The sequence below is a fragment of the Aquila chrysaetos genome, chromosome 2 (genome assembly GCF_900496995.4).
Source record: "Aquila chrysaetos chrysaetos chromosome 2, bAquChr1.4, whole genome shotgun sequence".
Taxonomy (NCBI): Eukaryota; Metazoa; Chordata; class Aves; order Accipitriformes; family Accipitridae; genus Aquila; species Aquila chrysaetos.
Window position 1 is genome coordinate 43,047,690 of NC_044005.1, and position 15,334 is coordinate 43,063,023.

Here is a 15,334-nt window from a genome sequence, read left to right on the forward strand (position 1 = left end):
CTCTGTCACCAGTGCTGTCTATCTGAGTAGTTGGCATCCTGTCTTCCTTCTCTTTGATTTGGAGACCTGGCTATCACCTTTTTCTTTTTTTTTTTTTTTTTCGGATGGTTTACTGTCCCACATGTGAATCCCTGCATGGTGGGGTATATTTCCTCTGACACAAGGTCAGAAGCGGTATCTAGTCTGACAGCTGTATGCCTGCTAGCCTGGTAAGAGACAGGAGTAAAAATCTCCATTCAGCTATGGGGCAGAAGGGCAGTGTTAGCCAAATGCCCTGCTGAAAGGAGCTAGGAAGTTCCTTTGACCTTCGCTTCGGGGAAAAGAAAACCACCCTGAGGTCTGGAAGAAAGAACCTCTCTGCAGAGACCAAGATGGGTCAGGATTAAGAGGTTGTTGGTTTTGATAGACATCAAAGCAGTAGGATTTGATGAAGACACAGGTACTTTTTCTGGTGAAAAGCAAGAAACTCTTTAACTAAAGCTGGATACTGAGCTGGATAGTGAGTTTGGTAAAATTAGAGCATAGCTCAAGGACAGAGTAGTGCATTCTGCATTTGTCCTTTCTGCCTAAATTGATTTGGTCTGGTCTGTGGGAATTTGCAAAGACTTTTTTTTCCCCTAGTAGCTGTTGTTGGGTATCGCCTTCCAGACTCCATGCAGTTGGAAATCTTGCTATAAAAATGATGATCTGAGAAACAATTGTTTCTGAGACATATTTGCTATCCTGTGTCATTCTTCCATTGTGTTTCAGTAATAGCTCAGAAGACAGTGAACAGATTCCACCTCCTCCAGTAGCGTGGAATCAAGTGTCAGGCTTACAGCCTTTCCTTGAGACCAGTCTGAAAAAATTCCTCCAGGAAATATCCCAGACAGAAACTTGGCAAACTCTCCAGCCTCTGACCACAACTTACGTGATCTACTTGGGAGTTTATTACAGTGCTTGCAGCCAACAGGTAAGGCCTGAAAATACAGGTTGTCTTTTCATCTCACCATCATCAGCTTATGTATTACCTCTGGAAACCTGAACTTACAAGCAATGCTGAAAAAGACAAACATTGATGCATCTAGCTGAGGACTAGATTTTGTTTACCACAGCTCATATCTAGGCTGTGTGGCATTTAGGGTCAGATAAGTCTGCTGATCCTTCACATTAGCAGTGCCAAATATCACTGTCTTCCTTTCTTGCTTTGGGCTCAGAGTCTCAATCAAGGCATGTGGTAGTGCTGTGACTGTTCTGATTTACTGCAGAGATCCAAAGCATGAAGCAAGTATGACCTAATTTAGTTTGGCAGTCCTTTCTCCTTGTGGGCTAAATCAAGTTGCACATTTTTGCATTTGCTGTGGTCTGAGAGCTTACATGTGGACAGCTACACTGCAATAATCTGGTTGGAAGATTGAGCGTTAAGGGTCATGCCATATGAACTTTGGATAGGAAACAAGAAAGATAAATTTATTTGCTGTCCCACTGACATTCAAGGTCAAATTCTGTAACCCAGCTACAGTTGTAGTATGTGGTCATCTTTTAAAGTGAGTTTTCTGAAGGTGACACATCTGTGTGATGCTGTTGAAGAATAATGTCTAATACTTTAGCTACCTTAAAGATTCATGTTCTAAAGATAAATGCAATTTTCCTCTTTACTGCCCAACTGACATGCCCGAGTTCTGACCTGGGAGAGCTGTCGTCAAGGTGTGGGGGTAATTTAATGGCTGTAGTTATTCACACTTCTGCGACTCCTCTGAAAGTTGCCCAGAGCAACTGAGTCTGTTAGTTGTGGCCAGGGTGGAAACTGCCAGTATGATTCAAAGATGTCTTCAGTGCCCCAAGGGTTGGTAGTACCCTTCTCATGCTGTCATCAGAGAACTGAGCATTAGAGAACCAGGATAACAAAGAGGTTAATATTCCTTTTTAACCTTTATAGATGTCCCAGAAGAGTGGCTGACAAAATAGTTTCTTAAGTCCTTGAACTATGGCATAGGATTTTTTATTTCCACTTAAAAAGAAGTTCAATCACCTACCTGTGGTTAGCTAATCTGATTTAAAAAAAATATAAAATTGCATGTAGCATGTTTGAATGGACTAGTGCCAAAAAAAAAAAAAAATCAACTTGTATAGTAACTAGATTCGTGTGTACGGGGGCCTTCTTGGAATATATTTGTTAGATTACTAAGAACTAAGGTTAATATATTCCTGTAGATTTTACTGATTTCTGGAGGGGGATTTCACCTGGTAGAAAAATCAGATTTTTATGTCATGGAAATGAGTATTTCTGTATCTTAAAGCAGCATGCTAATGAAGGGAAGGAACATTAAAATTTGCCAGCATGATTCTTCAACCTGGAATATTGCTTACTAGGGTTGGAAGAATTTGGATGGTTCTCTAAAAGCCACAGATCCTCCTCTGTGCAGTGTTCATCCACAGTCATGCTTTGATGGGTAGGTCAATTGCACTTTATGCATTTGATTTTTTTTAATAATATTTTTTTTGGAGACCATCATGGTGCCACTCTGCTTTCTTAAGGTAGTTCTGATCATGTTTGTGTCATCTTCAATTTAAATGGGGAGATCAGCATGTAGATAGTATAGGGAGGGGGATATAGCCACTTAGGGCAAGTTTTCATTTAGGGAATCTTGATCCCAAGGATCCCATACCTTACTTCCAGCCAGTTAAGAAATCTTTGTGATGCATTTTAATACTTGAGTGCAAGAACACTTTGAAGTGCCAGCTCTCAGCTTCCACGCTACCAGCAGTGAGGCTAGCTCTAACCTAGAGCAGTACCACTATGTTGATGATGTGGTCTGGCAAAAAGATAATAAACACAGAGAAAGCAATTAAATCAACCTCTCTTTTTGCCCTCACTGGAATGCCTTCATTCACCATCTTTTCCTGTCTTTCTCCATGTCTTCTGCAGCCATCAGTCAATCCAATTGACTGCTTAGAGGAACTGGAACGTTTGACATCTGAGGTGCTGCAGCCCCTTCTCAGCCAGCCAGCCATACACAACATGTGGGACTTGCTCAGGTAAAATCATTTCACTGCTAAGAAGTTGCCAGAAGCTAAGGGAGCCTCATTTCTATACTGTACTATGTGGCAGTTTCCCCTCCCACTTCTTTTCCCTGTACATAGATGCCCCCATATGTGTGAATTAGAGTGCAGTAGGGCTCTGCCTACACCCTGCTTTATCCTCTCTCCCCTCGCAGCAAAAAGCATGATGGTCACCGAGGTTCTCCAGTTCCTCCTTTCCTACTGGTGCTGCTGCAGGGTCTGCATCTATGCCTTTCTATGTAGCTGTGTTTTTCGTATCAATTTCAGAATTATTTTAGTCACTCTTGGCTTTGATTCTTCTTTGGTTTCCCTGGTTTAAAAAAAAAAAGTAACATCAGTTTGAGTCCCTCTTGCATTGAGGAGGTGAGTGTGTGTGTGCATGTACCATTGTGTGCTCTGTGTGATGCTGCTTATTTAAAATAATTTACACTAGACTCTTGCTTTAAGCTCCTGCAGAGCTTCATTAAGGCTTTGAAAGCCCCTGCAGGAAAGTGAAAGGCCAGATACCAAACTGTTCTTTCAGACATTTGGATAACATAAGCTTTGTCTCTGGCTCTGGGAACTGTTATGCACTGCAGATATTCTGTCTTTCTGCTGTAGAGGGAGCTTCCCTCCTAGCCTGTGATCAATCCTCTGGAGAAGGGGAACCTAACAGGCCTAACTTGTAGTCAAGGAGACATCCAGCTGCTTCTGAGAACATCTGATATAAGGGGCACTTGAAATCTTTGGTTTTAAGTGGTACTTGAATGGTCACCAAACAGTTTGGCCCATGTTCTTTCATGACTGAGAACTGAGGTCTGAAGTTCTTGGCACCAAAGCTTCCAACACAAGGGCACTCCTTAGACCCTTTTCTGCCTGTCCCTGACGTCTGAAAACAATGGGTTTGGTCAGGCTATAAAAGCCCATCAGCAAGAATTCTCCTAGGCTGTTCTTACACTGGCTGGTAAAAATGAGGAGTCAGCTAATCTCTGCCTTAATATTTTGAAAATCTTGTCTAAACATTCTGGGCAGATTAGGACCAGGAGTTCAGGGCACTCTTTGAGCCCCAGATGTGTTCACGCATCTCCTACATGGTAATGCCAGTGGAAGGAAAAGCAATGCGTTTAGATAATTAGTTCTCTGTCATAGAGTAACAATATGGATCTTTGACAGGATTTGCCCTATCGCCCCATTACCATTGAGCAACATGCTTATGATCACTCTTCCTTGTAGTGGTCTTGCTTGTACAGACATAGTATGTCTAGTGCGGGCCCCACAAGCACTGCTGGTATGAAAAGTTGTAGTTTTGCACACACCAAGAGCAGTATGCATGGTCATGTTCACTTATGTTAAAGCTAGGTCCTTTCTGAATAGACTTTAACAATATGCATTTCGTGAGTATATAAGGGGCAGCATTCTTTCAATGTCAATTTTAGATGTAAGCTGGCTTTTTGGTTTTGCCTGCCAGTTTATTATTGAAATGTCTTGACTGGGTGGGCAGCCTTATTTGCCTGGTTTACGTGTATACATGGGGAAATGTGTATTTATTTGTTTTTTTTAATCAAAGGCCCAATGCTTTCAAATGTTTGACATCGCTGTCACTGCATCAGTATTTCTGCGTGTCATGAACAATTTAGCTGAAGATTAGAATTCATGAGAGCTCACTGAACAGCTTGTATGGCGATGGTGTTTACTTGACCAACTGCGATACTAGGTTTTTTCTTGCACAGTATTTGGGGCTTCCATTTTACTGCAATGTGTGGCACAGTCCAGATAGTAACATTCCTACAAGATAATTCTTCAGCAGTATGAGTGCTTTTGACCTGACCCCTCTCTCTTTATCTGTTCACACAGGCCATGCTCTGCTTTGTGCAACCCTCTGTCCTGTTCCCCAGCACCAGAATCTGTCTTCAGCATTGCATCTCTGAGTTGCACTGGAGGCAAACCTCCTTTGAGCCTGGTTGGCTCCAAGTCACCTTTCCCCTTCCTCACTGCCCTCCTATTTCTCATCAACAGCATCACTCACATCCACAAGGGCCTGACCGTCAAGGTGAGAATAGACTTTTTCACTGTAAGTTCTAGGTGAATGATGTCATACTTGTGAGGGCGGTTAGTATTTGTATCTTCCCAGCCTTAAGAGTGATGTCAGTAGGACTATTAAAAAGGAATTGTTGTGTATTTTTATTTTAAAAATACTAAAGCTCTATAGGGACAAATACCTGAATTTTCAGAACAGGTGGGATGAGGATCTGAAAAATATCTTCTGTCTTTGAATTCCAATATTCAGTTGACACTGGGAAGCTGGAATTATAGAGCAGGTGATGAATGATGATGATGCTTAAAGGATGGATTTATAAAGAATGTTGAGAAGGGTTAAATAACTGTTGTTTGGCTAAGCAAGATAAATAACTGAGTGTCAGAGGAGGAAAAGGATGGTTGAAGCGTATATAACAAAGAAAAATGGGATAAAATTAAGAGAATGAGTGTTACAGTGACTGAAGAGGTTTCTTCCTGCTTCTGGTTGTCCTGAATTTTTAGGTGAGAGTCATGGAAGATTGAAAACTCTGAAGAGGAAATGTCAGAGCCCCAGAGAGATGGAGTACCTAACATAAGCTTTCTGAAAGCCTTCCTCTGTCACCTTATGTTGAATTAGCTGACTGGTTACTAATAGGAATATCTGGCCAGATGAGAGAGAAACATCTTAAGCCATTGGCCAGACTTCTGCCTTACAAAGCACTATGGAAAATGTAGGCAGTGACTATTGTTTACCTGTGGTGGGGATGGTCATGGTGGTTGGAGGTGAGCCCTGAGGCAGAAAAGCAGATATTTATCAGGCTATTTTTAAATATCCCTCTTGGAGTAGCCAACAGGAATTCTCCTGTGAGAAGGCAGGGGCTAGGCCTTGGGGAGAGCTATGTTTTACTTTCCTCCAAGCATGAACTGTCTTAGTAGTATTCATTTCCACTTCTGATTTCTTTATAGTACAGCTCTGTGCTGGGCTTCAGAGGCTTGAAGGATTATCTGCATCAAAGCTGGCAGATCAGACCTCCCTCTGTAACTCCCTCATCTGCGTGGATCCTGCGCCATGAATATCATCTGCAGTACTTTGTGATAGCGTTGGCTCGGAGAATGGTATCATTATTATTCCTTTAATTTCTTTCACCTGAGGAATTGACTTCACCTTGGCCTCTCCAACTCAGTGTGTCAGACTGGCAGCTGGTCTTTGCATCCATGTTCTTTTTCATATCTGGCTTAGGTCTGGTGACTCTTCAGCTGTATTTTATGCCCCATTAGCAAATAACATCCTTACAGTTATGTGGGGATTTAGATCCAAAATACTTTGGATGGCAAAATTATATTTTTGCCTGTCTTTGGGCTAGAGAGAGAACAAAGTTTTCAAGTGTGCTACTAAAAAAGATGTCTGGCTAAGGCAATCAGGGGAAGCAGAAAGATCTCGGTACGAATGCTGACAGTTCTTGCAGTCTGCCTCAGTCTCTCACCTTCCGGTGAGATCTACGTCTTGGTTGACCCTCCTGTCCTTGTTGATTGCCTTGCTGACAAATGATATAGTGCTTTTATCTGTTGTTTTGTTTCCTGTACAGGCAGGCACTTGTCCGGATTACGCCCAGCATGCCTCACTCCATCACTGTGTTGCCATGGCATTGCTAAGCCGTCTGTTGCCAGGGAGTGAGCATCTGGCTTACGAGGTCCTACTGGATCTTGCCTTTAATCCAGAGTTTCTTCCGTAAGCTTTGCATTTTTTCCTTTCTGTAGTCTGGTACATGGGAAAACTTGGGAAAATTGAAGAAGTACATGTTGGCATTGCAATTTTGTCATAATTTTTTGGCCTTCAGTAGGGCCTGTATTCAAATTTTAGTTACTCATTGGTATATTCTCTAGTCATGGAGCCTTCTAATCAGACCAGCAATGTGCTTGCAGATTTCTCTCTGATGTACCAATGTTGAGAAAAGTGACCACTTTCTTTTGATCTCATCTGTGGCAAGTAGTGAGTCTAGAAAATACATGGGAATTTGATACAGCCTGAAAAGCATATTAAATCTTCCTCAAACCCTTATTATACAAGTTCTTACACAAATTTTTGCTGATTTGACAACTGTGATGTCTTCCACCTTGCACTGGAAGAAGTCATGAGCATCTCAAATGTGAAGCCTCCTATGTCTGGCCAAGAAAATAGTAGCAATTTATCTTGTTCATCGCAGTCTCTTTGAAATTTGCTATGGTGCATTTCTGTAGGAGGTTGGACCAAGGTGGTGCAAGGAGATACTATAGTTTTCCAGAAAGACAGAAAGTTTGAAGTTTGTGAGTGGGTTGATTTGTTTGTATTGTTTGGGGGGGTTTGTTTTGGTTTTGGTGGTTTTGTTTGTTTGTTTCTTTTTTTGGGGGGAGGTTTTGTTTTTTTTGTTTTTTTTGTTTTTTTTTTTTTTACAAATACCTGCTATAGAGCTACTATTTTGTGAGAATTTGGCAAGTAATCTGAGACCATGGTCAGTCTCTGGTCTGAGATTGTGGCACATGGATTTGACTAACACCTTCTTCCCTGCCCCCCAGTTTTTAACTACCAGTCTGTATGGTTCCTCTGACCTTGCCTCTGCCAGCTGCAAAGCTACTATTTCGAGAATTGTCTTACTGATTCATGGAGGCCTTACATGATCATTGTGTGGAGGTTTTTCATAGCAGGGCCTTAGTATTGCTAACTCCAAATGTAGTTCTGTGAATTCCCTTTAAATACCAAGATAGCTGATGCTTTACAGGCACTCAGTATTATCATAGCTGAATGCTGTAGAAAGTGTTGCGAGTGCTGTGCATACACTATTGTCCCCGATCCAGGAAGATTGTAGAGATTAATTTCTGTAGTGGTTTTTTTGTTTGGTGTTTGGGGGTTTTTTTTGTTTCTTAAGCTGATGCCTGTCTTTATCTTACAGTGAAGGGAAAGCTGGAGGGCCAGAAGCAGCTGACTTCTCTGATATCCTGCATCTGGGTACCAGTGCCAAACTGGCACAGCCTGGCTCTGCAGCAGCATTTTTTTCAAAGGCTACCCGTGGTACCCTGCTGAGAGAATCGTACCAGAATCTGCCTTTTATCCGCTCCTGCTACCTTTCTCATTTTGTCCACTTGCAGCCTACCTTTATGCGTTCCCAAGCATTCTACCAAGGACGGAATTACCTCATCCAGTCAATGCTGCTTCCTGAGGTCAAAGGGCCCATCCTGCCTTCAGACTGGCCGTTCTTTCCACTTATCAGCCTCTACAATAAAGTGACTAATGCAGAGACACGTGGGGCTGTACTGAACTCTCTCCCACTTGATCTCGTCAACACTGTGACTTGGAACCTGCAGTGGGTCTTGTTGCTAGAAACCTGGCGTGCTAAAACCCTTCAGAGCATCCCTACTGCTGCCAAACTTGCACGGCTTATGTGTGTCTTCCTCACAGGCAGTGACCTCTTTCTAGAAGCACCAATCCACCGCTACACAGCTGCCCTTCTTTCTGTGTATTGCCAACCCAAGTCATTGGACTCCCTGAACTTGGATGCTCCTCTCCCTGGTTTGGCGTCCTTCCACGATCTCTATATAAGTCTCCTGGAGCAGTTTGAAGGTGTCTCCTTTGGAGATCCACTCTTTGGAGTCTTTGTTCTTCTACCTCTACAGAAGCGTTTCAGCGTTCATCTGCGTCTCTCTGTTTTTGGGGAGCACACAAGTATCCTACAGGCACTGGGAGTGCCACTCCAGCAGGTAATCCTGGCTTATGGTAGTTGCCTGTCACTGCATATTTCTGGGTTACTGGGCTCTTGCCTGTGTTTCTCCAACCTTGATTTGGGCATCCTCCGAGCACTTGCCCTTCTTCCTCATCCCTCCTTGTCCAGTAGAATAATCACGCTTTCTTTGCTTAGAAGCTTTTTGTTCTCTCTGAAGAAAGTCCAATGCATGGAATGTACAGTAGAATAGGAATGGAGAGCAATGTTCTTTTGATTTAGGGCTGTGACAGCAGTGTATATGTTTTTTTTGTTGTTGTTATTTCTCTCTCTTTTTCTTTTTTTTTTTTAAACAGCTTGATTGATTGTAAGTCTGAAGAACAGAGTCCAGCCCCTGTAGGTGCAGGCCCTTGTCACATAATGATTTTCAGAAACTTGTTGAACTTTGTTTTGAGAGCAGATAGTGTGTATATGTGGAGGGCAGGAACTGTGAAATTGTTCAGTCTTCAGTGGAAACTGTCCCACACTCTGCTTGGTCTAATGATTGAGTATCTCCTTCTAATTTATAGCCTGTATGTATGAAGGGCTAGTCTGCACCCTATGTTCTTCTGCCAGCAATTACCTTTCCCTTAAGTCTTTTCTCACCTTGGTGAGAGTCTTTTCCTTCCCCAATGCATGGACAAACAGTCATTTTGCCTCTGAACCATGTTTCCACATTTAGTTATACTGGAGTTGTGCTTTGCTGGGTAACTCGGCAAGAAAATTTGATCTGCCAAGTGTAAGACTGCGTTTCTTTTGAATGAGCAGAGCACAAGAGATAGGATTTAGCTGTCTTGAAGTTCTATGTCAGTTGACAGGCAATACCTGATCTAGCCTAAAGTTTGCTAATACAAAGATAACCTTTCAAAATTTTTTTTTCCAAACAACTGTGAACCAGCAGTTTATGCGAGAACAGCGCTTTCCATTGTGTGGTTGTAGCACTTTTGCTCTGGTTGTAGTAGCCCTGTGGCCAGTTTTTCTATATCATTATGGCCAGATGAGCCTTTGTTTCTTAAGCGAGGTAAGCCAAGATATTCTGGCCTGCTTCTTATGGTAAGTTTTCTGGATGTTTGCAGTAGTCCTTCCCTGTCTATATTCCAATTCCACAAATAGGTGTAGGAACAGAGCTGAACACCATCTTCCAGATGAAAGCCTTGATTCTACATCACGTGCTTTATCTCATCTTGATCCCTCAACACCAGATCCCTGAGTACCATCAGAATTGTGGCATGTGTTACAATGGAGAACATTTCAAAGCAGATTGTTTTTCATGTGCTTAGAAATTTTTTAAATGCCAAATACTTTGAATAATGTTTTCATTGCTGTGTCGCTTGAAAACAAACTATGTTTTGGAAAATTTGAGCAAGATCACTTGAGGAGGTGTTGGTTGTTTAGGTTTTTTCCTTTTTGTCTTCAGTTGAGTTAAAAATACCCTAGCGGGCAGACGGCTTTTTGAATTGAGTAAAAACAATGATTGTCTTTAATCATGCGAAGAAGATGCTCCAAAGTGAAATACGTAATTTTAGCCCTAGAGAACTTATCTCAAGATTGAGAAGAATAAAAATTGGACTTCTGGAGAAGGAAGAAGCAAGCAAAACTAAGTTGTTAATAAAAGCTTTTCTAACCTATTTTTCGAAGCTAGGGAGCGAAGTCAGAAAATGTCGGAAACTTCACTTAACAACATTAACTCTGGCAGATATATCTGGTTTCCTTTTCTGGCTAAATGCATAGGACAAAGTAAGCCTTTCTGGTACATTAGCAGGTTGTGGTGCTGTTGAAAGTACTCTGTTTCCTCACTTTAAAACCATTCTTCTTACCTGTGCCAAAAAGCAACTGCAGTGATTTAACCAGTAAAACATCTCTCCATAGAGCTGAAGAGGTCTTGAGGATGCTTTGTTAAAGGTGTGTCACATAAGTTGGTGCGGGCAGCAACAGCTCTGCTCCAAGTGGCGGTCATGCCACCGAGGTACATGATGTTATATAGGAGTGCACGCACAAACAGCTGGGGAAGGGCACCCTAAAGTCATGAACTTCCCCTTGCTACTTAGACCCTGACAAAAATTGTAATTTTGCCTCTGGGTGGGTTTGTTGCAGTTTCCTGTGCCTCTCGAGCGATACACTTCCCCTCCTGAGGATAACCTGAACCTCCTGCGGCTGTACTTCCGAACTCTGGTCACTGGTGCGCTGCGCCACACCTGGTGCCCTGTTCTTTATGTGGTGGCTGTGGCTCATGTGAACAGCTTTATTTTCTCCCAAGACAGCACGACACAGGTAGGTAACAGATAGCAGAGCCTCAGGACTGGAAGCTTTGGGTTTTGCATCTGCTCTTCCCAAGGGTCCGGTGTGGTTGTGGTGAATAACTGACGCTGGGCTTGGAAACAAAGATTGTAAGCAAATGTTCTGAGAACTGGTCAGTTGTTTGAGAATCCACATGAGAGACAGGACAGCAGCTCTTGTTCATTATATCCTAAACCACTTGCATTAATGGTAGCCAATCCTACATAAACCTTTCAAGTCAGCAACTATGTGGGCTATGGTACAGGGGGAAGAATGAAGCAGGGAGGATGAGAGAGCTGATCAGGCAGAGAGAGCTTGTAATAGATTTAGCCCCTGCCTGGGGCAATCTTAAGCTGCAGAGTACTCTTTCAGTTTTCTTGAATAACCAAGCAGAAGCCTTCCTATGGCCTTGGGGCCTCTAGCAGTGATTACTTGTGCTAACAATTCTCTGATCTACAGTTCTACCTGAAAATTGAGAAGTTGGCTGAGCTTCAGGTCAGGGGAAGGAGGAGAGAGGCAGGATCCAAGCAATAGCCATCTTAAGCCCTTTCTGCTGGAACAAGCCACTCTTAGGAGCATCATCATAATGAGCAAAGCATCCTCCTGGAGTGCTGTACTCCCGTAGGCAAAGGTAGCATTGCGCCATATTAAGTAAAGTATGTGTTTTGTTCCCAGGAGATTGATGCTGCTCGGAAAAGCATGCTGCGGAAGACGTGGCTGTTGGTGGATGAGGTAGGATCTGTAAGGTTCAGTCTGTGCCACTGGGACTTAAGTTTTTCAGACACGGTACTCTTACAGATTTAACTTTGGCTTTTGAAATTTGTGTTTAATTGCTAATTTGAGAATGAGGGGTGATTAGCAGTATGATTTTGACCTGCGAATGGCTATAAATATTGTTACCCAGTTCTTGTAGTAACTGAACTCAAAATACTGAGCCCGTTGGAACCTAGATGAATCTCCTGTACTGTATTTCCATGCCTCTTGCCCAAGCAGCATTATATCTGGATAGTGAGAGGTCCTAGAGGGATGATTCTAACACAACTATGAAGAGGTGGCCAGCAGTGATCTCCCTTAACTCTTAGTTGCATGCTTCCCTCAAAAAAAACCAAAACAGATGTAAGGTTTCTCTTTTTCTCAGGGACCTTGCCAAAGTCTATCATTTGTGCAACAGAGCTGTGTCATTTGGCCCTTTATGTTTAGCATCCAGGGTAAATTCTTTAGATCCCACTCGATTTGGGCTTCTGTCAAGAAGTCATTGTGAGGGGTTGCTGAGGAGGCAGTGGAGTTGTGTTCAGAAGAGGAGTTCTTATGCAAATCAAAAGTGAATTTTCTTGGAAGAAACTCACCTTTTATAGCTTTTCTATTGAAGATGATACAATTAAATATGTCGGGCTTGATGGAATTGTACTATCTGGCAGGTCGCTATGTTGTGTTGGAGATAGGGTGGAAAAGATTAGATTCTTTTCAGACATGCTTAATGGCTGTTGTTTCTTTCTTCAGACCTTGAAAAAGCACCTACTCTACTACAGACTGCTGAATGCAGAGAGCCCTTTGGGATTTGATCTTTATGAGCAGCTCCCTCCCGTGCGACTGAAGTACCTGCAAATGGTGACACAAAGAAAATAAGGAGAATGCACTAGTGCTAGTCTCATAGCAAAACAATTGTGCAAGAAGAGGGCCAAGGTGAAGAATGGAAGAGCTCAGTTTACGCTTCACTGATGAACCTATGTGCATTTCAGACAGTTTGAGTGTCTTACCTGGACGCTCTTGGCATCTTTGCAAAGTGAAGCACTAGTAGAATGCTCCCAGCCCTGTAGAACAATACACATCTTCTCAAGATATGACAGTATGTGTGTGGTCTTCCATGATGAATGCTGGAGTATTTTCCTCAATTCTGTTTCAGGTTGTTCTGCTTCTCCCTGGAGAAGGTGAGAACTTGTCTGAAAGGCACTGAACTGTTGAATAAACAGAAGGAAGTGGAAAAGCTATTTCATTCAGTCAGGCTGGAGACTGTGGGTTCTCAAGATGATGTCTGTCTCTCCCAGATCTTTCCTTTGCCTTTTTTGGACCCTGAATTTTGAATGGTCCTTTCCCCACACCATCTCCTGCAAATAAAATTGCAATGCAACAGGGAAGAAGCTGATCCTGAGAGCTGCTTTTTTTAAAAATATGTATACAAGCAGTTTCTCCAGGACAGTGTTCTGTGACAGTCACGCAGACATATTGTGTCAGACCTCTAAGAAATAATAGTTCCTAGTGCAGTGGTATAAACACTGGATGTCCTCCCTTGGCTGTCTTTTGGATAGTCTCTAAACTGCTTTCTTTTCTCCCTTAATTTGGTTACATGTATAACAAGATAAATAATTTCTTTGCAGGGCAGGATGCTTGGCAGTAACCATTGCCCATTAGAGGGGAAAAGAAGTATCTGCTTGTTTAGCTAGGATGTATGTATTGGTTGCCCTCTGAGAAGAGGGGAATGTAGTTTAAATTTTAAATTGGAGTTCCTAAGCTTAAACCTAATTTTAAAAATTCCTAATTTGTTCCCACTTCTACATCCAAGTTCTGTATTGCAGCCTCAGACACAAGAGCTACAACTACAGTGTCCTAAAAGGCTCATCACAAGTGCCAGGTCAAGTCCAGAATTTACCCTAGGTGTGATCTCACTGGATGTTTCGTTTATATCCAATAATTTTTGCAGAACTACAGTCACTCTGGCAGGCTTTTGTTTGGAGAACTTTTATGAGCAAAACTTGTTAAAGTTATTTCTTTTATTTTGTTCTTGGGAATAAATTCCTCTGGAAGGTGCAAGGTGATGCCTAGCCTGAAGACCTAAGCTTCTCTCTTTACCTATCAAACAGGCCAAGCTAGCTTCCCTCCAAAGAAACCATGCCTTTATTAATGTTGCTCCAGTGAATGTCCTAATAAGAGTGTGAAACACTGTTAATAGGCCAGCTTGTAACTGTTGAAATTGTTCCACACAAGAAACAAATTCAAGCTAGCAGCTTTATAGCTGTGGTGCTGTCTTTACATTGGCAGTTTTCTAAGTGTACCAGTCCCCCTTAGGTCACCAGAAAATATACTGTTTCATCTTTTTCCCCCTTATTTCAGATAGGACATGGGCAGAACTGATGTTTCATTTTAAACTCTCTCTTCCCTCCCCCCACCCCGCTTTTTTTCCTTCTATTGCAGCTTTTGATCTGTGGTTTCTCTCTGCTGCAGATCAATGGCACATAAAGTAACAAAAGCACAGTGGTCAACATGGGTTTTTTTGTTGTTAATTATTTTAAAAGTACTTGATGTCATTAAAAGTTTAATCAAAGGCATTCAAGTTTCTATTCTGTCTGGATGGTGAGAGCCCAGCAGTTGTCTTTCCAGAGCAATGGACGGTAAAATTTAAGGACTCCTAGCTGCCCGTTTAAGAGCAGCCTTCATCAAGGACTTTGCCTTTTGCTTTTCAGACCTCCAGTTATAAAAACTCTTCCAGTCTTTTCTGCGATGCTGAGTTTTGTAATGTGTACAGGGTGTAAATAAATATTTTGATAGCTCTGCAGGTTGTTTTGGAACTATGAGAATGCTCTCCTTTATTTAAATCTTTCTTGTAGTTTGGATAGTTCTGTTTGCAATTTATCAATATCTTGGGAATGCTACTGCTGTGAAGAAATCCACTAAGCTTTGGAGCTCTGTAAGAGAGCTCTTCAAGCCAAAGGCATTGTTCTGTTTGTGTGGTGGTCCACTAACACAGGGTACCAAATCATGTGTGTTTGTGGGGAAGGTGCAGGGTGGGTATTGTGTGATTTGTCATGTGCTGCAGGTGGGAAGACGGTAAAAAACTGTCCATGGATGGTATTTGTAGGTGATGAGAGAGGAGGTGGTTTCATTTATTTTGTGAACTCCGGGAAGGAAAGGATCAGGCTTTGGGCAGCCTTGTACCAGGTTTCTCTGCAGAACACTAGAGGGCATTGCTTTATCTAGTTTAAATGCAAACCTTCTCGGCTTAGTGCGATTGGGACTTAAAATAAACCCCAAAAGATCTAACCCTTAAACCTGGTTTGAATTTTCTGCTTCTTAAATTTTTGCATATACTTTTGGAGAAAGTGTGGAGAATTAAATACTTTTTGATGTGATTGGTTGCTAAGAATCATTCAGTGCTTTGCCAGCAGGAGCATTTTTGAAAAATCCTGGTAGAGTGAATGGAAGCTTAAAGCTTAAATTGAATGCAGTCTGAAGCAGGACCAAAGTGTGCCAGTTCTGTTAATCCAGTTTAATCCTGATCAGAGTAAGTGAGGAGA

General features: G+C 42.2%; 1 protein-coding gene across 1 annotated transcript in view; it reads left to right on the top strand.

The window, feature by feature from the left end:
- Positions 1–14,608, top strand: part of RPAP1 (RNA polymerase II associated protein 1) — a 42,672-nt gene extending 28,064 nt beyond the window's left edge. Inside the window, 10 exon segments of the mRNA XM_030043353.2 lie at positions 751–952; positions 2,909–3,018; positions 4,876–5,071; positions 6,004–6,153; positions 6,624–6,766; positions 7,965–8,769; positions 10,863–11,039; positions 11,721–11,777; positions 12,546–12,658; positions 12,660–14,608. Of these exon segments, the coding sequence (XP_029899213.1) occupies positions 751–952; positions 2,909–3,018; positions 4,876–5,071; positions 6,004–6,153; positions 6,624–6,766; positions 7,965–8,769; positions 10,863–11,039; positions 11,721–11,777; positions 12,546–12,658; positions 12,660–12,699 (1,993 nt within the window). The 3' untranslated portion in view covers positions 12,700–14,608.
- Positions 14,609–15,334: the final 726 nt, after the last annotated feature.